At 36.3% G+C, this 21,586-nt stretch overlaps 3 protein-coding genes across 3 annotated transcripts; all 3 read left to right on the top strand.

Annotated features, from left to right (window-relative positions):
- Window positions 1–8,173: 8,173 nt before the first annotated feature.
- On the top strand, window positions 8,174–9,228 carry LOC115883769. Its single transcript, XM_030902180.1, has 4 exons — window positions 8,174–8,252; window positions 8,355–8,761; window positions 8,826–9,014; window positions 9,137–9,228. The coding sequence occupies exons 2-4, from the start codon at window positions 8,491–8,493 to the stop codon at window positions 9,226–9,228; spliced, it is 552 nt and encodes a 183-aa protein (XP_030758040.1). The 5' UTR covers window positions 8,174–8,252; window positions 8,355–8,490.
- Window positions 9,229–12,879: 3,651 nt separating this feature from the next.
- LOC115883768 lies at window positions 12,880–14,550 on the top strand. Its single transcript, XM_030902179.1, has one exon. The coding sequence runs from the start codon at window positions 12,880–12,882 to the stop codon at window positions 14,548–14,550; it is 1,671 nt and encodes a 556-aa protein (XP_030758039.1).
- A 4,462-nt stretch (window positions 14,551–19,012) lies between these two features.
- LOC115883767 lies at window positions 19,013–19,849 on the top strand. The gene has a single exon (XM_030902178.1). It carries the CDS (start codon window positions 19,013–19,015, stop codon window positions 19,847–19,849), a length of 837 nt encoding a protein of 278 aa, XP_030758038.1.
- The last annotated feature ends 1,737 nt before the right edge of the window (window positions 19,850–21,586 follow it).

Genomic DNA, 21,586 nt, shown 5'->3' with positions numbered 1-21,586 from the left:
CAGACTCGATCCTTTGAAGGTAAAACTGCCATACTGTTGATTTGAGGACTCTCAGAGGTCCTAATTCTCAAATACAAACTGATCCTGGGGTCTGAAATACTTATGTCAGCTCATGCTTTGCCTTGTTTTGAAGCGTCGCTTCCTAGCTAAGCTTCTTCATTTTTTGCCACGTCTCCGCGTACGAGCCTTCTACATTTGTAAGCTGCGTTTAACTCTGCGCCAGGGCATTGTTTATCCTGAATAAGTCATTCTCATCCCTAGTAGATTGCCTTCACTGGGTGGAAGATTTTCGTGAAGTCCTTCGCGGCTCCTTAACTTAAACTATAGTTTAAAAAAATTTGTATGCGGCAACAGCTTTACACTCCACCTCACAAAAAAAGTTCTCCAAACACGCTGATTTAATCTCATGAGTTTAGCAATAATCCTAACCTATTTGACTGCATTCTCTCCTGTCATCATATTCTCTTAATTACCGGATATTCACATCGCCTTCTTGAAACTTATTTATGGACACTTTGATTACGCCCACGCCCTGAATTAATTCTGCTGAATTCAGCGTCTTTTCTGCACATCATGCAGCGTTATTTCCACACCGATACAGAAATCCAGATTCTGTCTCATTAGACGCTCGTCATCTCTGTATGACACTTAATGTGCTGGTCTCTCATGTGCCTCCTCTTATGTGGTATTGATCACACTTCGCGGTGACGTGAAAGTCAGGAATCATCTAAATATCGAAAGCCACTATTATTACACGAACGGAAAACGTACCAATGACTAGCATCCTGCCTCCCTTCTTTTCTCCTGGCAGACTCATTGTCAGTTAGTGTGTTGTCGGAAATAAAACTCGCAAGTCTCCATGCTGACTCTATCGCCACTTCTACGTTTTTGCCTGTGGCCTCTCCTCTTGTCCAATCTATTTACATGTTACATGGTGCTAACTTGTGCAACGATGTTATTTACAGATTAATGTAGTTCTTTTCACAAGCCCTCTTACTGGACTGGTCTTGATTTGATATGATGCCCATTCTTTGCACTTAACGCCAGTATCCAATAAAGCTCAAGTTTCTCAACAGTGTCCTAATAACGATGTCGTCGACAGCGCCGTCTCCGATGCGCAACAAAGGGCACTAAGGGGAAGCTAGGCTTCTTCGTTGTGACAGTAAAATGCTGCGGAAACAGATCTTGTTTCAATTACACCATACCGCCTTCCATCAATCCTGCTATTGCACCATCCACGTACCATCTAATACATCTTATAAGCAACCACTAATTATACTTTAGGTACACAAAAGACGAGTGATCCCACATCTCCACAGAACAAGCTCTTTGCTCATTTTTAACATCAAATCCTAGATAAATAGGCTGCTTCCAGTTAGCAAACAGCCCTCGTGCCATAATAACCTGCAAAAATTACCAATCTCTTTAAGTACCGACACAATAATAATTAATTATTGTTAAGGTCTAAGTATTCACTGTACGGCTTCCTCTTGATAAGTCTTGACATATCAAAATTGAGAGATCATATTATTAGTAATAGTAACCAGCAGTATAAAGGTTCAAATTGACAAAACAGTACAGTCAATGATGTATGATTATTATAAACTTACTTTTTTAACATCTTCCTTTTGGAAATACTCATATGAAGAAGAAACCTTAACTTCATCATATGATAATATGGTCGCCTTAAATCGATGAGGTTTTACTTTCCCCGTAGTCTCAAAACACTTAAAATATCTTCCAGAATTCCATTCGTTAGATTCACATTTGCTGCCCACTGCAGAAGTGTTGACAATCCAGGCAAAGGATAGTGTAAAGTTGTTCTTAAGTAAATATAGGCACGCTTGCTAAAGTACCTAAAAGTGTTTTTAAAGAGAACTTAGTTTAATAATAATTATGAAATATGAAACATGTTTAATTTACAACCTTATAATAAATGCGTTAGAAAATTCTTGTTGAGTCAACGTGCTTTGCTTTTCTCCTTTAATAAAATTTCAACTTGGTTGGAGGTCAAAAATTCCTTGAAAGCTTCTTTTACTTTAGTCTTGAAATCTATACCACCCTGTTTCAACTGTTTTTCTAGATGAAGAAGTTTTTGGTGGTTTAATTTTTGTTCATTTTCAAGACTATCAACTTTTTGTTTCAAAGCCATGTTTTCATTTTGCAACTCATTATATTTTCTTTTTAGGGTGTCGTAATCATTTTCTTGACTACATGGTGGTGTTTCCGATAGGCTGACATTTAGAATTTCTTTCTGTGGAGAGTTAGTCATGGATTCTGCTACATTTTCCAGTGCCTTCTTAGAATTATTTTTGCATGTTGCTACACTGCAAACAACACTACCAGGCAACTAAAAAATGCTCATATTCAATATTTTGTCACCTCTTACTTGTTTCAAATATTAGTTTGATATGAACATAGAAGCGGTGAGTACGCTCTAAACTTACCCTTTAATATAATTTAATCTTAAATAGAGACAAATAAAGTCCAATACTTCTTGGACTAGCAATTGCATTTAGTATATGTTTAATCTTGTTTCTTTTGCAAAATTCTGTCATTGCCTTACTTGTAAAGCATCTTCCCCGATCTGTAATAATTCTCTCTGGTATACTAAAAAATTTTTATCAGCAATTCCAAAGTACTAATCACATGTGTAACTCCAGTATCAGGAACTGCTTCAATCCAAGTGTATTTTGTAAACGAGTCTACAGTGACTAACATATAACTGTTTCTTTTTGGACTTTTACAAAATGGTCCTAAATGGTCTAAGTGTAATGTATGAAAAGGTTTGTCAACTTTCTTTATTGGATAAAGTCGACCTCTTCTTTTCCCCGTTGGTTTCTTAGCACACAGACAAGGTATGCAGTGTTTGATATATTTTGTCACAAAGTTTTTCATATCTGTAAACCAATACTTCTCTCCTATTGATTCTAAGGTACGTCGAATACCAGGATGTCCATTTTCGTCATGATGTAATCTTGTTATCCTCCAGCGTACTTCTTTTGGAATTAAAATTCTTGGCTGGTTTTGAATCAAGCGACAGAATTTTACCTTCAATTAGATCAAAACCCTTTTCCGAAGTGCCATTTTTAATCTGCTCTCTTATTAACTTGCAATCTTCCTCTTCGTTCTGAACACACTGTACCCAATCTGCTTCTCTTTCATGATATGACAATCGATAGGGTCGATAACAAATAGGTATATCACTAGTAAGTTTTATTTCCATCTCCACCTTAGTGCATCCCAATTCAGAGGTTTTTGTATTAAAACATCCATCATATTTTTTTAAAAGATCAGTCAGTTGTGGTTGTATATCTTTAGTCTCGGGCGTTGTCTTTGCAGGTACTTCAGCCCTTGAAAGCTGCCCCGAAGAGATTCCCCGCGCAATACATTGCCCTTTTTTAAATACTGTTGACATTTGCTAATATTTAGTACTGTCAAAAGTCCTTTGCCATTGAACACTTCTATTTCCTTAGCAGGAACAATTACTGTGTTTCCTCTTGAAAATTGTTCTGATCGGAAAATTTTTACACTGCCATATATGATTTCGCAAAATACTTGGATTTTATTAACTCCTGGGACAATAGTTGTTTCGTCTTCAATATGTATACACTGTTTATCGTTTATTTCTACATCTTCAGTAGGCAATTCTGATTCATCATTATAGAAGAGTAAACTATTATCTCGTTTAATAAGGCATACTTTGGGTAATTCAGTAAAAGTTCTGCCCACCAGTAGATCCATTTGCTGAACAGTGTCTTCTACTATAACCACTGGAGCTCTTCGTTCAACATCATCAATTTTTATACATGCTGTTGTTTCGCCTAAGGAAGGTATAATAGCCCCGCCATATCCTTGCATAAATGTTATCTTATTTTTATCGATAGATAATCCCAGAGCATCAGCGCTTGACTTTTTCATGATAGTGCATGCACTTCCAAAATCGACATACGATGATATTTCTTCATTATTAATCATTGCCGTAACGTGATATTTCTTATCGTTTTCAGAAATGTAATTTATCTTTGCTGTGTCGCTAGCTGATTTTAATTTATAGCATTTTTCGCGGGAATGTCCAGTTTTCTTGCAGTAAGAGCAAGTTTCAATTGCTTTATTTCTAAAACAATATTTAGCTTTGTGACCTGTTTTGCCGCAAGTGTAACATGATGTTTGTGTATTAATTATTTTATTAACTCCACTGGGTCCCGCTCGGTTATGTTTATTTATTTGATCCGTTTTTCGTGTCGATAACATACTGGAATAGTTTGACTCAACTAGAAATTTTAAAAGCGTGTCTGTGTTTTTACAACCGGCTGCCTGAGCGCTTGCTGTCAATAAATTATTATTTAATGTCGATATGATGACGTCCGTAACGACATGGTCGGGTAGATCACAATGTTTTCCCAAGCGCAGTTTATTATAATAAAATGAAACCACATCTTCATTGTGCTGACGTTCATAGTTTACAAATTCTTTTAATTTAGTTGCAATTGAGCGAACAGAAGGAAAAATTGTTTTTAATTTTTCTTTCCATTCGTGCCAGTTATTGTTTATTTCTGTTTGACAATCATACCAAGCTTTTGCGTTACCGCTGAGACGGCTTATCATGCAAAATATTCTCGCTTTATTATCCCAGCCGTAAAGATCTCCAACGGAATCGATTTTATTTAACCATTGCGTTATCGTTATGCTTTGAGTTGAGGCGTCAAATTCTGGTATAAGTTCCATACGACCGACAAAACGCTGAGGTACGCAATCTACTGATTTGCGGCTATTCGACTCCGACCGCTGCGTCCTCGAATCACGAATTGGTCTACTAGGTGTCGAAGAGCGAGATCTTCATCTGGAACGGCGGCGGCGTAGCGACGGCGGTGTACCGGGAGGCGTTCGATGTTCTGAGTCCGGAGATGCGCCGGTTCCCACTTTATTAAGTATAAGTTGTTCTAGTTTCTCGAAACGCTTTTCAAATTTTTCCTCTAATCTGCGATTATTGCTGTTATAATGAGAACGCTCTCGAGATGGAGAACGGGAACGCAGTCGTCGATTTTTATAATTATGCGGAGATTCCATGCTCACTACTTTTCGTGATTTTTTTTTGAGGTTTAATAATATAATATTTTCAAGAATAATTCCGTAATATATTATGCAATTTCGTTTTCAGACGGATAAGTTCTAATGAGTTTAAGGCCAAAATATAACTAATATTTAATTAAATGCAGGTTAACTTAGGCTACAATATTGAACAGTCACTCACCAGAGTATTTATAACTTCGCTATTGTCCTTTTCTTTTTCAACAATACACAAGAAGCACAAAAAGTGTCAATCTCAATGTTTATCTTCACTAACAAATAATGTTTTAAAAACACACGAGTTCAGATCTCATTTCTGATTATGTTAAGGAAACAAATATTTAGGATTTGCACTCAACTATTTATTGAAAAATTAAAAGAAAATATATGATATTATGCTACACTAAAATAAAAACGAATCAATGTTTGTCTTTTCACTCTACCGTCAGACGATCGGTGACGGTAGAGTGAAAAGACAAACATTGATTCGTTTTTATTTTAGTGTTACATAATATCTTATATTTCCTTTTAATTGTTCAATAAATAGTTGAGTGCAAATACTAAATATTTGTTTCCTTAACAGTAGTTATGGTGAGGTCTAATATTGAACCATAACTTTTACTTTGGAAAGTAGGCTTATCGCCTTGGTTGACAACACAGAGATCATTGCTTGCCATCCATTCTACCATTAATCTGTCTCGATTGTCCGTGACGTTCATTCCCCATTGGACTTGGCATTAAAATCACCGGCAACAATGGCGTTTTCTCTTGTGCTCTTAATTTGTTGTCCTATGTGCCAAAGAATATCATCCAGGTCATTAATGTCATTGTTTCCCGAAGAATAACAGCTGTAGAATGTTAGGTTTTTTGTGGCAAAATATGCGTAACCGCGGTCCTGGCCTTGTTTATGTATTGGTATATTGCCGTCAATAATTTTTATTGCGGTATCCCCTCTTTCATCGCATATCTAGTCTGCTCGGTTTTTAATGGCCGTTCGATTTGGCTCGCTTACAATCAAAATTGCCGCACCTATATCTTTTGCTGTCACCAAAGCAATATCATGCGCTGGTCGGCTTCTATTAGTGTTTATTTGTAGAATTCTCATGTTGGCTTAAAGATATATGCCCTTTATCATTACCCTGTTTATCTATCTAGACATGACGCTTGGCCAGTTTGGTGGCGTTCTTTTTTACAGTTAATGCAATATGGAGGATAAGTGCATTCGGATATCTTCTATTCGGATATGTCCATCTTTGGTACATCGCATACACAATTTTTCGCGATTTGGTCCAGTGCATTGTTCTTTTACATGCCCAGACTCCCAGCATCTGAAACATCGCACTTTCTTCTCTCTTTCGATGATCCTATAGCTTGACCATCCGATTTTTATTGTTCTCATTTCTATTAGCTTGCTAGCATCATCATCGTTAATAATTATCGTCGCATTTCGTTTATTTTCAAACGCAGGACGAATTGCCCTGATTTAAAATTCCTTTGTTGCACTTATTGCTTCTCTTATAGCTTCCCTTATTTCTTCTTCGTCAACCAGTTCATCCATATATTTGATATGCAGAATCGTCTTTTTGGTGAGTAGGGACGCGACCACACCTGGCACCTTTTCTCGTAGCTCTCTTTTTAAAATCTCGGCTCTGTCGGTTCCATTTCCAATTGTAAGAAGTAGCCCATCATTTTTTGTTCTTTTTAAATTTTTTATATCCACATCTAATTCATTGGGATTAACAGCTGCTTTTAGAGTCTTCAGTAAATCGGCATATGATTTATCTTTCATTTATACCAAGATATTTTCGCCAGTTATTTTTTTTGTAGGTAATTTCGCGCTGCTCTCTGTTTCTGCACTCTGGTCTTTAGAACTTTTGATTCTTGTTCGTTTGTTAATATTTCTGAAATTGGGTTTATAAATTGCAAGCTCTATTGAAGTTCCAATACACAAAAATTTAAGCATTTTTATGATTCTCGGTCCATTCATTTCTGGTATCGCTAATTTAGTACGGTGGTTATCAATCATGTGGCACTTTATTATTTTTAAGGCATTAAAAACGCAGTCGTCTTTTGATTAAACCTATCAAAATTTGCTCTTTAGTTTCTTCAAATTCTAAATAAAATGGCTTACATAGAGAGATTCAGACCTATTTTGCTTGTATTCATTTTTCGTATTTTCATGTTCTCCCAAATTTCTGTCATATTTATCCTTAATTTGAAGGTTTTCTAAAACTTTGACTTAAAATCGCTATAATCCTTTATTTCCCTGGCATTCAACATATACCAATTCTTAGCAGTTCCAACTAAATGTATTTTTGCAGTAGTTTCCAATTGTTCCATCCAATCCATTGCAGTCTTGTCTAACGTTTCCCCATTAAAATCACTAATGGACTTACTGAAATCTGAGATAATTTGGTATTTCTGGACATTATTTTGTTGTTGAATAAGTCTCATTAACCTTTCTTCACTCGTTATACAGCTCTGTTCTATCATTTGCATCAAAGCCATTATCTGTTTTCCTACATCTGACGATCCCATAGCTCCAGGAGCTTTCTTAAAATTAGGAATCTCCTTTTCCCCGGAATGTCTTGTAAAATTCTGATTAAATCGAGGCATCCGGAATAAAATTCTCAAAACAACAACTTTGTCCTTCACAAAACATCAATTCTCTCACAAAACATCAATCTCCAACTAACTTCAGTTCTATTTTTAACTGTCAATAGACAGGCTAAGCCGTGACGTCATGAGAGGCGTGGCCATAAAAACCTTTCCAAACAAACCGCTTCCTTGTGTTAATTTGCATATGAGTTTTTTTGTTAAAAGATTGTTCCTTTTGGAATTAAAAATAAGAGCTGAGACTGTTCGAAATAGGTAATGTATAATTTTGTGAAAATTAACTTATTTAGTTTCTTTAGAAAATAATCACCGAATTTTCTTAAAATAGGTTTGAACGTTAGTGAGGTTATGTTTTCACAGTAAACACTTTATTTTAGAATGGCTTCTAAACATGTCCTGTCGTTTTCAAGTATTATAGCCTTTTATGAGGGTGATAGCAAGATGATTAAAAAAGGGGAAAATGCATTGGAATCCAACCATGTTCTAAAAATGCAATTTGACGGCTCACTTTTGTTGATAAGAGGCGAAGTTCATGCAAGCATGAAAGAAAAGGTTACAAAGTTGAGGTAAGTAATTTTTATTTTCTACCAGTTTTCACTTTTACTCCTTTAATCTATGATTATTTTTAAAAAAATACTTAATTTGTTAACCTGAAGGTACTATTTTAGATTGGGCTGAACAGTGATGGAGAACTGACTTTGGCAAACTGTTCTTGTCCAAAAGGAATAAAATGCCATCATATTGTAGCGCTAGCATTATTTGGGCATTATAACATATCTACAACAGACAAAGAATGTTCATGGAATGCTCCAAAAAGTAAATTTGCCAATTATCGAAAACATATTATCATCAGATGAGTTTGTCAATGCTTCTGAAAAAATAAAATACTTAAAAGAAAAATGTGCCATTGACGATGCACATATAGAATATATTGCTGAAATTACCACAGGCCAATCTCAAAATGAAAAATGGTTTTTATTAAGAAAACATCGACTTCCTGCAAGTAATTTTGGAACTATACTTGCTGCTTGTCAGAGAAATAGATTTCCTGATAGTTTATTTAAGACTTTAACTGGTAAGTTTATTGTTTTTCTCAGTTTCAACCTAAAATGTGTTTATTTATATTTCTATATTTTTAGGTTCGTACAGTCCTGAAGGTGTTAAGGCGATACAGTGGGGCAAAACGCATGAACAAAGTGGAATTGATTTCTTGAAATCCGACCTTAACAAGGATATTAGGCCAACAGGATTATGGCTGTCAAATACAGGAATTTTGGGAGCAAGTCCTGACGGTCTAATTGATAATGACACCATTGTGGAAATTAAATGTCTGTATACTTATAGAAATGATAAATTAACAGAAAAACTTAAAAATGATACAAAATATGTAATATATTTTAATGATGATGGGGATATAATTATAAATAAAAATCACAATTATTACCATCAGATCCAAGGAAACCTTTTTTTAACAAGAAGAAAACAAAGTATATTGTGTATTTGGACTTTGCAAGAAGTAATAAAGGTGACAATGGATTATGACTTAACATGGGTCCAAAACTTGTCAGTTTTAGAAAAATTTTATTTTTCTCATTACCTTCCCCGTTTATTAGAAAGTTAACATGTAGTTGTAAAATTGCTTAATTTTTAATAATAATAGTAATTTGAAAGACTGATAGAAATTGTTTTTTTTATTAACCTTTAATCTTTTTGCTGTGACTATATAAAAAAATGATTTTCAATTGTTTATAACTTGAAAACAGTTGAAGATAGGTATAGGACTTTATACACAAAAAGTGCTTAAAATTTTGCGTAGAATCTAAAATGTAATAATTATAATATTATGTCTCATTTAAAATTAGTCAGTTAAAACTCGCCCAAGAAAAACTATATTATGAAAATAAAAAATTATAGGCTCGTAATATGCTTATAAATTTTTGTAGTTAACTTTTTGCTATACCTCCGATACTTCTGAGATATCTGAGATAAGTGTCCCAAGATAAACGGCCCACCCTGTGCCAAAATAAATTAAGTATGACAAGCTAACAAAATAAAATAAGGATATTAATTTTTAATACTTGTCTTTATTTAAAAAAAACTATTTATAACTTTTAATTACATTGGATAAATAATACCTACCAAAACTGTGTAAATAACTTATATTATGCATAATATTCTTCCACTTCTTTAATCAATGGATACTGAAAATTAGTTAGTGCTGCACATAACTGAAATATTGTTGATATCTGTGATATATAATATTGGGGGACTCTTTGTAAAAAATTAAAACATTTTATACGTCGAACTGACCTTTCCACATGGATCCTTGCCTTAGCAATGTTTTGTGTTTCATAAACTTGTTCTGGTGTAAATTGTGGTATGCTCAAAAATGGAGGAATATTTAAATGTACACCTGAAGGTAATAAATCTTTGATTAAAAAGCCTTTGTCGGCTAAGATCAGATCTCCGGAAACCATTTGATTTAATACACCACAATGTTCCACTATTCTTTTATCAGACACTGATCCGGGGTAGGCCTGACTGACATAGGTTAATACCCCATTGGGTGCAACTCCTACTAATATCTTCCAAGTATTTCTGTGCTTATAAGAACTGTATGTCAGTCTTTGATGTTCCATACTGCTTGGTGTATCTCAATATATTTCAGTGCAATCAAGAATAATACTGCAGCTTCTAAAGGTTTCAAATGCGGAAGGAAGACATGTCTGGTTTTTAGACCTTGGCGGAATTGTTTTCATTAACTGCAAAAACAGGACATTATGTAATGCAGATATCCATGTCATGACAACATTTGTGACAGTGGCTGTACTGCACCTAAATCTTAAAGCCAAATATTCATGAGGTACATTAAGCTTCAATTTCATTAATGTCATTAAGAGCTGATCTATTTTAGGTAACATTTTTACATGCCATTTTGCATAATAATTTAAGGAAAAGTTATCCATAGTCTCAAACAGCACCATAAATAAGTGGTGAGTTGGTAATCCAGTGTACATGAGGACATGTGCATCATTTTGCTTTATTTGCTCATAACTGAAACGGGCTGTCAAGTCGTTAAGTTTTTTGGTCAGTTCTTCCACTTCTTGCTTCAAAAAGTAATTTTCCGCTTCCAGACTGGCACCTGACATTCTATTGGTAGTTCGTGATTCAGTATCTTCCTGGCTTGTTGATGGTTGGTATTCCGATATTCTACTGACACTTCTAGATTCAATAGCTTCTTTACTTGTTGACGGTTGATCATCGGGGTTTAAGCTCAAGCTTTCGGTACTTATACTAATAAGGTTCTCTACATCAACACTATTGGAAGCACGTTTTCTAAGAATAAAAATGTATTGCTTTAATATATTTATTTTACTAATTGGAAAAAAACTACCACTATTACTTCTCCTGCCCTAAAAAACATTACCATTACCACAACAAACCTTACCTTTTCTCTGGGCTTAGAAAATTCATTTTTCTTTTAACATTAAAGTTAAAAATTGTAGGTCTATTTTTCCTATTCTGGCCTACAAAATGGCAACTACAAACTAAGGAATGTTTAGTTGGTTCTCGGTCTTGCCTTCTAAAAATGTAGAAGATTGGAAAATCATTATGGTATATCATTTTCCACAGAATAACATACCTAAGAAGTTTAATCCATGCTTTCTTTTCATCTGGATTGGCCGGAAATACAAAAAAATTGCATTTTTTTCTTCACTGTAGTGTTTGCAATCAGGAGAAAAAAACATTACCATCTTAACGATGTTAAGAAAATAGAGAAGGTTGAACACTCTAAAAAATATATATCACAAAATTAGTAGAAATCGAGGTAGAAATTATTTTTAATTTAAAAAAAAGCACAAAGAAAATGCAGTAAACAAAAAAGTAACATAACCTCAAACATGTTTCCCTGTAAATATTTCTGTTATACGATATATTTACCTTGATCTGACGATGTTAGCGGCTAATAGCTACGATGAAGAATATAAATTAAGAAACAAATAGTCTTAATAGTTACTAGTAAAACTAAAAACAACACTTAAAATCTCTCCTATGGCGTTCAAAATTACAAATCCAAATTGTTTGGAAAGGTTTTTTTGGCCACGCCTCTCATGACGTCAGACTTAGCCTGTTTATTGTCAATACTGCTTGATTCAGACCTAATTTACTTAAAAGAAGAACCGTACCAACTGTTCGATCAATAAGTGTCCCTAGGTTAAGACCTTTCTCACCGAGTTGTCCACGTTTTATCGTCTAACCTATATTTTTCACCATATAACTTATTTTCAATTTCAGGGAAACTACACGTTGTTATTAATCTCACTTCTGAATTTGTTTGAACTTATTTCTAGTCCAAAGTAGTAACTTAACTAATGTTTATTTTACACAATTATTACGTGAGTCGATAGTTAACAATAAAATATTATACTCTTGCCGTACAGTTTTCTTTTCATAATCCCACCTCTCTACCTCTACGTCACATTTTCAAGGCTCTAGCTGTATAACGGGTTGCATCTCCTTAAATGTCGGTAACAATGCGATCGTTCGTTTCTGCGGCTCGTTCGGTCAAAGAGTCGTGACAATTGATTCATTACTGACAATACGGTTCGTTCAATTGAATCGCGACTAGCACAGATCCATAAAATTTGAACGATGAGCCGTAAAAAAGAGTCGTAAGAATTGAATCGGATCACAATGCGATTGTTCGTTTCTACGCCGCGCCGGCGCCGCGGCGATGATATAGGCATAGAGAGAGTCGGGCACCAATATTTAATAATAATAATAATAATAAGAAAACCTGTGTGGTTGCCGGGTTGTAAAAAGAATAGTGCAAAGGAACCTCCTGCCTGTCGTAACAGGCGACTAACTGGAGCAGCTCAACATTATGGAGACAAGTAAAAGTTTAGTGATTTTATTAGAGCCGCTGCCTGGGGAGCGCCAGGGCGCGTCTGGAGTTGATGCTGGACGTGACAGTATGCGGGACATCAACCTTACGCAGTTGAGGAGGCGGGCGCGTGAGAACCAAGAAGCTACAGCCCCACCCAATATCGAGGAGAATATACAAGATGGGACTGAACAACAAAATCCCCCTTTGCCTGACAGCTCGCGAAACCTAAATCTAAGGGTAGAGCTGCTGTTAGGAGAGATAAACCGAAGCGTATTAAATGGACTAAAGAGTTAAACTATGATATTATGAGAGTCTATTTTTACGTTTCTAAGTGTCAAGATATTCCACCACCCGGTTGGAGGACGCAACTCCATTCAAAATTCCTAGAATTACATCCGGAACTCCTGATGACAGAACAGAATGTGGTAGACAGAAAGAATGTGATTGTAAAGAAAGGCTATGTAACACCAACTGAAATAGAAACAATAAGAAGAGAAGTCGGACAAAAACTCACGGTGGAGCAGGAACAACATGAAATACAGGAAAACACTGAGGGACTAGCAGATATAAGAGAAGAACTTCAAGTAGTACAGGAAAATGCGAGAGAGCAGACAGAAGAAAGAGAGGCAATAATTACAGATCAGGACAGACCAAACATAAACGAGGTTGAGGAAAGATATTTAAGCAATTTAAGTTTTCTTCAAAACATAGATCCCTTAAAAAGGCCAAGACTTCCACAGCTAATTATGAAACCAACCACAAAAGTCACAATTACACATGTTGACGCTGTGCTGCGGAAATACCTTACAAATGTAAACAGTTTGGAAGTGGTGCACAATACCATCTATACTGCAGCTACTACAGTGCTAGAAATCAACGGTCGGGCAATACATTTTGAACAGGATACCGCACATAGACATAACAAAAGCAAAGAGCCTCAATGGAAAACCAGAATTACAAGAGAAATAGATGAATTCAGAGCTAAAGCCGACCTCATAAAAACCTACCTGGAAGGAATAAGAACAGCAAAAATTAAAAAGAAAATTAAAGATGTCCTAAAAATTCTAAAGATTAATGAAGGTTGCACAGACTTAAATCAGAAACTAACAGAACACTACGACCTTATGAGACAGAAAGCAAAAGCTAAAGGGGCAATACTAAAGCGTTACAATGAGGCAAACAAGCGTAAGTCACAGAACAGATTATTTGCTGAGAACCAAAAAAAGTTTTATAAGAACATTAATAATGACATCGAAGACGTCCCTGAGACAGCAGAAAAATTAGACAAACAGGCATTTGTAGACTACTGGAAATCGATATGGGACACACCAAAAACCGCGGATTTAAATGCACCTTGGTTGAATAAAATTGTACAACACTCCTCAGAAATTCAAGAAAGGGAAAACCCAGAAATAAACCTAGAGGATATAAAACTAGCGTTAAAGAAAGTCCATAATTGGAAAGCTCCAGGACCGGACAATATCCAAAATTTTTGGCTCAAGTCCTTTGAATCAATACACCAGCCATTAACTAAATGCTTTCAACAAGTGCTTCAAAACCCAGAACAAATACCTAAATTTCTTACCATCGCGAACACATACTTGCTTTTCAAAAAAGGAGATCCTGCTGATCCGCGTAATTACAGACCCATTACTTGCCTGTCAGTACTGTACAAATTACTATCGGCTGTTATAAACAACCACATTTATAAGCACTGCCAATTGAATAACATAATAGCTCCGCTACAGAAAGGATGCGCTAGAGGCTCCAGAGGTTGTAAGGATCTACTTATCTGCGACTCTGTAATATCTGAGCAAGCTCGAGCCAAGCAAAGAAATCTGCATGTGGGATATATCGATTACTCCAAGGCATATGATTCGGTACCACATAATTGGTTGATGAAAGTACTGGAGATATACAGAATCCATCCAATTATACAAAACATCCTAAAACACTCATGTCTAATTGGAATGTAAACCTAATGTTAAAAAACTGCCCTTTACAGACCATCCAAATAAACAATGGTATATTCCAGGGCGATTCGCTTAGCCCTACATGGTTCTGCTTGGTTCTAAACCCTCTCTCTACATTACTCGATAACACTCAAACAGGATACAGGTTAGATAAACGAAGTGGAGTTAGAATTAGTCACATGCTTTATATTGATGACATTAAATTATTTGCTGAATCAGGGAAACACCTTACATTATTACTTGATAGTACAAAATCATTCAGTGACAGTATTGGAATGGCATTCGGCTTGGATAAGTGTGCGGTTGTAAGTGCCAACCGAGGTAAAATAGAGCGGGTGGGTAACCCAATCATCGATATCGACGTGCTGCCTCAAGGAGAAATATACAAATATCTGGGTATAGAGCAACATCTGAGTATAAATCATACAGATATGAAGCTTAAGTTTAAGCAGCAATATATTAAAAGATTCACCAAACTGCTTAATACTAAATTGAATGGCAAAAATCTAATAACAGCCATAAATTCTTGGGCAATCCCTGCACTTACTTACTCCTTTGGAGTTATAAAATGGAGTCAAACGGACCTAGATGAATTGGATCGACGCACTCGCGTACTTCTAACTAAATTTAGATGTCTGCACCCAAATTCAGCCATTGAACGCCTGTATTTACCACGAAATAAGGGAGGGAGAGGTTTACTAAATATCAAACGCATGTGCAACAATGAAGTGGACAACTCAGACGCTATTTTTACAGACAGCCTGGTCAACTTACGATAGACATTATTAGGAATGATATTAATGCCACGCCACTGAAGCTTCATACAGACATGGAAGAAGACGTTGTGCCGGTAATACAGTCAAACGAACAGCGATGGAGAGAAAAGGCTATACATGGTCGATACGCCAATCAGATAGATAACGAAGCTATAGATAAAGACCTTTCACTATCTATTCTCCGAAATGGCGACCTACATCCAGAAACGGAAGGCTTTATCCTCGCCATCCAGGATAAAGTCATAAGAACGAGAAACTATGAGAGGCATATACTTAAAGTTAACAGCGTGGATAGATGTAGAATGTGCAATTCAGTGGGAGAATCAATAGAGCACATTACGGGCGGGTGTTTTATCTTAGCAAATGATGCCTACTTGGGTAGACACAACAGCATAGCAGCCATAATACACCAAACTATTGCTTCAGACTGTAAGCTTTTAGAAAATAAAACAGCGATGTATAAATATGAACCCATATCAGTATTGGAGAACCACCAGTATACGCTTTATTGGGACAGGCCTAATATAACCGACAGGCACATACAGAATCACCGTCCTGATATTGTTTTAATAGATAAAGAAAAAAAGTTGGACTCATCATAGACATAGCCGTCCCACTAACCCTAAATATTATAAAGACGGAGAGAGAGAAGGTCAATAAATACCAGGACCTTGTAATAGAAATGAAAAAATGTGGAAATTGTCTAAAATGGATATAATACCAATAGTGATATCAGTTGAGGGAGTTGTATCTAAATGATTTAAGGAATTTTTGCATAAGGCCTCTCTACCCTCAGGCCTTTTAGAATTAGAATTAGAATGAGTGGGAGGGGGTTAATCACTTCGACCTTACAGATCCATTGTGTCCCCCTTTCTTGAATCATAACTCATCATACAGTCCCAGGGCTTTGACAAAAGCCAGTATCTGGGACGGTTTTATAGAGGGTAGTTCTTCATCTCCAATATCAGTCGTACCAAAATTCATGGCACGAATGGTTGTCGTCTCGGCGCACTCAGTGATGAGGTGTACTGGTGTTTCACCATCTTCCCCACAGAATCTGCATTCGCCGTTTCTTCTTAGTTTCAATCTACTGAGGTGTTCATTGATGAGACAGTGTCCTGTTAAAACCCCGTGACAATCCGAAGATTATTCTTACTCAGACCCAGGAAGATCTGTGATTTTTCTTGATCATAAGCCCTCAGAAACTTCTTCGAGTGTCCTAGACCATTGCAAGATTTCCATTCTAGGTTGCGGATGGAATCTTCCAAGTTCTTGAGTTCCGCCTTGAGTTGGTTACCACTTGGAAAGCAGAACGGTTCTGGTCCAGTTAGTGGAGTGTTCGCTCCTTTCCTAGCTAGATTATTTGCTTTTTCATTGCCTTCTATCCCTTGGTGAGCAGGCACCCAGTGTAGAAGGACTTTGTTTTCTTTGCCTAATTTATTCAGCTTCTATGCATTCTTTGACCAATTTCGAATTGATTGATACTGAGTTGATCGCCTTTAATGCTGCTTGACTATCAGATAAGATGGCTATTTCTTGTTTCCGATAGTTCCTATCTAAGATAAGTTGTACGCATCTCTCGATAGCGTAGATTTCTGCCTGTAGGATACTAGGGTAAGTGCCCATTGGTTCGAAGTAATTAGCTCTCGGCCCAAACACTCCGATCCCTGTTCCCGTATTGGTTTTGGAAGCATCAGTATACCAAGTTATGGTATGGTCTTTTAACTGCTGGGCAAGCGTTTCGCTCTTCCAATCCTTCTTATTGCTCAATACTACATTGACATGTTTGTCAAAGTTGTACGTTCTTGGCATATCGTCCACTGGGAGTTGCAGAAGTGGTATTTCCTTTTTGAGGGTGTTCCAAGTCCCTGATCTGACAATTCTCCCAGTACTAATTCCGTTAGTGAGAATGGTCACTAACATGGTCAAATCAAATCATTGTCGCATTGGCATATCTACCAATGACAATGTGCAGTGGTGTTAGATCTAGAATGACCTCCATTGCTGCTGTTGGACAGGTTCTCATGGCTCCTGTGATGCAAACACATGCTAGTCTCTGGACTTTGCATAGGTTTAGCCTTGCCGTCCGTTGCTCTAGTTTTGTGTACCAGGCAACTGCTCCATAAGTAATCATGGGTCTTACTATCATGGTATACATCCAGCGCAAAATGTTAGGGGAGCAGCCCCATCTATTTCCGGCCAGTCTTCTGCATATCATGAGAGCCTTTATGGCTTTGCTGGTAGTGTTCTTAATATGCCTGTTCCACAGGAGTTTACTGTCCAGGGTTATTCCCAGGTATTTAACTTCCTGGGTTGGCAGTATTTCCTTTCCATCTAGTTGGATTCTTTTCAAGTTTTTCAGACTTCGCCTTCTGGTGAATGGCACTATCGCGGTTTTGTCTGAGTTGATACTCAGCCCGACAGTCCCTCAGGCCTTTACGTACCAATGCAGAGAAGCGCAATTTCACACACATGCAGTATAGTACGTAAATTTCTGGCTATGGGATAAGGTGAATTCCTTCTCCAGAAGCCAGCCCAACCAGCATTTGCTGAGAAAAAAAAATACATAAAATAATAATAATAGGCATTTGAAAGTGACTCAGAAATTGCCAAAGCTATTAAAACAGCAGATATTAACTATACCCCTCTCAACCTAAGTGACAGAACATATAAACCCCTACCAAACATGACTACCGAGCAAGCAAAGGTTCAAAACTGGAAATCAAAGGAATTACATGGGCGATATCTCTACGAACTAGGAAAAACCCACGTTGATAAACGCGCATCACTCAGATGGCTAATAAATGGCAACCTTTTCCCAGAAACCGAAGGATTTATGGTATCTATATAGGATCAAGTAATAGCTACACGAAGCTACAGGAAACATATCCTCAATGAGGACCTACCCTCCGATTTATGCAGAAAATGCAACTGTCAGCAAGAAACAATAGAACACATCCTGTCCAATTGTCAAAATATGGCGGGCACAAAATACTTAGAGCGTCATAATAAAGTAGCTACCATCGTTTACTTGGAAATACTTCACATGTATGACTGTGATCCCGAAAACATTGAACCGTATTATAAATACACACCACCACACGTTCTGGAAACTCAGGACATCCAAATATACTGGGATAAAGGTATTATAACTGACCGCAAAATTGATAACACCGGCCCAGATATTGTGCCTGTACGCAAGAAGGAAAGAAGCGCTCTACTAATAGATATTGCAATCCCCAACAACAACAACTTAGAAAGTAAAATAACTGAGAAAATCACAAAATACACCAGTCTCAAATCTGAAATAAAGAGCATGTGGGCTTTGGAATCAGTCACAATAGTTCCTCTGATAATTTCATCTATGGGACTGATACCTAAAAACCTAAAAGAACAACTACGCCAAATAGTAATACCGTGGAATACTTACCATAAAATGCAAAAATCAGTAATTCTCGACGCCACCAATATGGTTAGATCTTTTCTAGATCGGTAGCAACACACGAGAGCTGCTCAGTGAGTCGTCACGTTGTGTGTAAAACCAGGAAACATCTGTGAAAAAAAAATAATAATAGGCAAAATACAAAGAACCGAGTTGGAAAATCCGAATTAAAAAAACCATAGAAACTTATCGAACGGAGATAGCAATTCTGGAAGAATATAAAAAAGGAGTATCCACAAAAAAAGTAATGACTAAGACTATTGTAATATTCAGGAAATATGGATATCAGACCACTGAGGAGCTAGAGACTAAACTAAAAATGAAATTGCAAGCAAAAGGACAACGCCTCCGTAGATACACAAAAAGGAGTGATCAATATCGTCAAAATAAAATGTTCAATGAAGATATGAAAAAGTTCTATCGAAGTAACCTAAATAAAGTAAACAATAACGAAATAAAAGAGACACCTGACCCAGATGAATTAGAATGCTTCTGGCGGGGAATATTTGAAGAGGAGAAGACACATAACAAAGATGCAAGCTGGATACAACAAGAAAAGATAGATCAAGAACACATAAATGAGGATGAATGGAAAGATCTGGAAAATGACGAAATCATTGCTACCATCAAAAGAACCCACAATTGGAAATCACCGGGCCCAGACAAAGTTCACAATTTCTGGATCAAACAATTAACACCACTGCATACTCACATAACAGGAGCATTTAACTTAATAATAAAAAATCCTGAAAACACCCCTGAATGGCTAACAACTGGAAAAACAATACTACTTTCAAAAGGGAACAACACAAAAGACCCAAGAAACTACAGGCCTATCACCTGCCTTCCTACCTTGTACAAAATTATGACTCAAGCACTAAGCAATAGAATCTATAATCACTTAAACAAAAATAATATACTCCCACCTGAGCAAAAAGGATGCAAAAAAGGATCAAGAGGATGCAAAGACCAACTCCTTCTTAGTAAGATCATAATGGACCAGCAAAGAAACAGAAGAAGAATCTATGCATGTCGTGGATTGACTACAAAAAAGCTTTTGACAGCCTACCACACACCTGGATAATCGAAATTCTGCAAACATATAAAATAAGTTTAGAAATCATAGCATTTATAAAGTCATCTATGGGGAAATGGAAAACAAATATAAAACTTTATTACTCTGAAGGAGAACTCGATGTTAATAACATTGCAATCAAGAGGGGAATTTTTCAGGGAGACTCCCTATCACCTTTGTTATTCTGCGTAGCTCTCATACCCCTTACTAACTTACTGAAAAAGAAAAACCTTGGGTATCAAATAGATTGCAATGTTAAGATAAACCACCTATTATATCTAGATGACTTGAAACTATTTACAAAAACAGAAAAGGAAATGGAAGAAAAGAAGAGATAAAGAAAATGAAAGAAGAGATAAAGAAAATTGACAGAAAGACTAGAAAACTACTTACCTCAGGGAAAATTCACCACCCAAAAGACAATGTTGATAGGATCTATATGAGAAGACTAGATGGAGGAAGAGGTTTGCTAGAGCTTGAGGAAGCATTTGAAACTGCAATCATGGGACTGAGTGAGTACATAAAAGAGGAAAAAAATGAATTAGTAAAGATTATCAAGAAGCAAGACGAAGCAAGAGCAAAATACTCAATTACGAAGGAAGCAGCACGAATCTGAATGAAATATGACACAAATGAAGAAACATCCAGGAACATGAAATTGAAAATAAGAGAAGAAATAGAAAAGCGAAGAATAGAAAGATTAAAAGAAAAACCACTATACGGACAATTTATGAGACATTTAGATAAGAACTTTGTCAATAAAAAGAGTAGCATACAATGGTTAAATGGTGCAGGATTGAAAGGAGAGACAGAAAGCCTAATAATGGCTGCACAAAATCAAGCCCTAAGTACAAGATATAGACAAAAAAAGATCTTCAAACAAAATGTGGATAGTAGATGTAGATTATGTCATGGGTCAGAGGAACACGTTAGTCATATCATCGCTGGCTGTACAAACTTGGCCGCCACTCAGTACACTCATAGGCATAATAAAGTAGCTGGCTATATACATTGGAACATCTGCAAAGCATTCGGAATTGAAGTTTGTGCGAAATACTACGAGCATATTCCTGAAACAATTACAAACATCAAAGACAAAGACAATGAAGTAACAGTAATGTGGGATTTGCCCATCATAACAGATCGACAAATAAATGCGAATAGACCAGACATCGTGGTACATGACAAAAAGAATAAAACTTGCCAACTTATAGATATATCAGTACCAGACGATTCCAACGTACAATTAAAAGAAAACGAGAAGATAATGAAATATAAGAACCTAGAAATAGAAATCAGCAGAATGTGGAATGCAAAGTCTTGTACTATACCGGTTATTGTGGGCGCCTTGGGAACCATATTCAAAGGAGCAGAACTACATCTGAACCGCATCCCAGGAAAATCATCTATCCGAGAAGCCCAAAATATTATGATTAACAAGCGTATATAAGTATTCATAAAGATATTCCATTGTTGATCAACATCTTTTTCACAACATGTATACACGTCATTCCAATCCTGCTCTGTCAAAGAACACAAAAAATTACTTTTATTATTTTCAGAAAAAAATCTTTTATACTGAAATGTTTTAACGTTAATTAATTGAATCTCAAAAACAATTTTTTGTGCTGTGTAGTCCGAAATTTTTTTTTCAATTATATCTGTCTGTATAAAATTGGAATTTGTAAAAATGTTATCAATCTTGCAGATACTGCTGTTATTTTCGTATTTTTTGTTATAGTTTGC

The sequence above is a fragment of the Sitophilus oryzae genome, unplaced genomic scaffold (assembly GCF_002938485.1).
Source record: "Sitophilus oryzae breed Bouriz unplaced genomic scaffold, Soryzae_2.0 scaffold_1977_pilon_pilon, whole genome shotgun sequence".
Lineage (NCBI taxonomy): Eukaryota > Metazoa > Arthropoda > Insecta > Coleoptera > Curculionidae > Sitophilus > Sitophilus oryzae.
Note: the sequence above shows the minus strand (reverse complement) of the source record. Positions and strands in the feature narration are given on the sequence as shown.

Excerpts from the sequence above, each read along its gene's own strand:
- LOC115883767 (XM_030902178.1), top strand. The coding sequence starts at position 19,013 with ATGACTAAGACTATTGTAATATTCAGGAAATATGGATATCAGACCACT.
- LOC115883768 (XM_030902179.1), top strand. The coding sequence starts at position 12,880 with ATGAGAGTCTATTTTTACGTTTCTAAGTGTCAAGATATTCCACCACCC.
- LOC115883769 (XM_030902180.1), top strand. The coding sequence starts at position 8,491 with ATGCTCCAAAAAGTAAATTTGCCAATTATCGAAAACATATTATCATCA. Across the intron at positions 8,762-8,825 it reads TTTATTTAAGACTTTAACTG|GTTCGTACAGTCCTGAAGGT; the intron begins GTAAGTTTATTG and ends CTATATTTTTAG. Across the intron at positions 9,015-9,136 it reads CACCATTGTGGAAATTAAAT|ATCCAAGGAAACCTTTTTTT; the intron begins GTCTGTATACTT and ends TATTACCATCAG.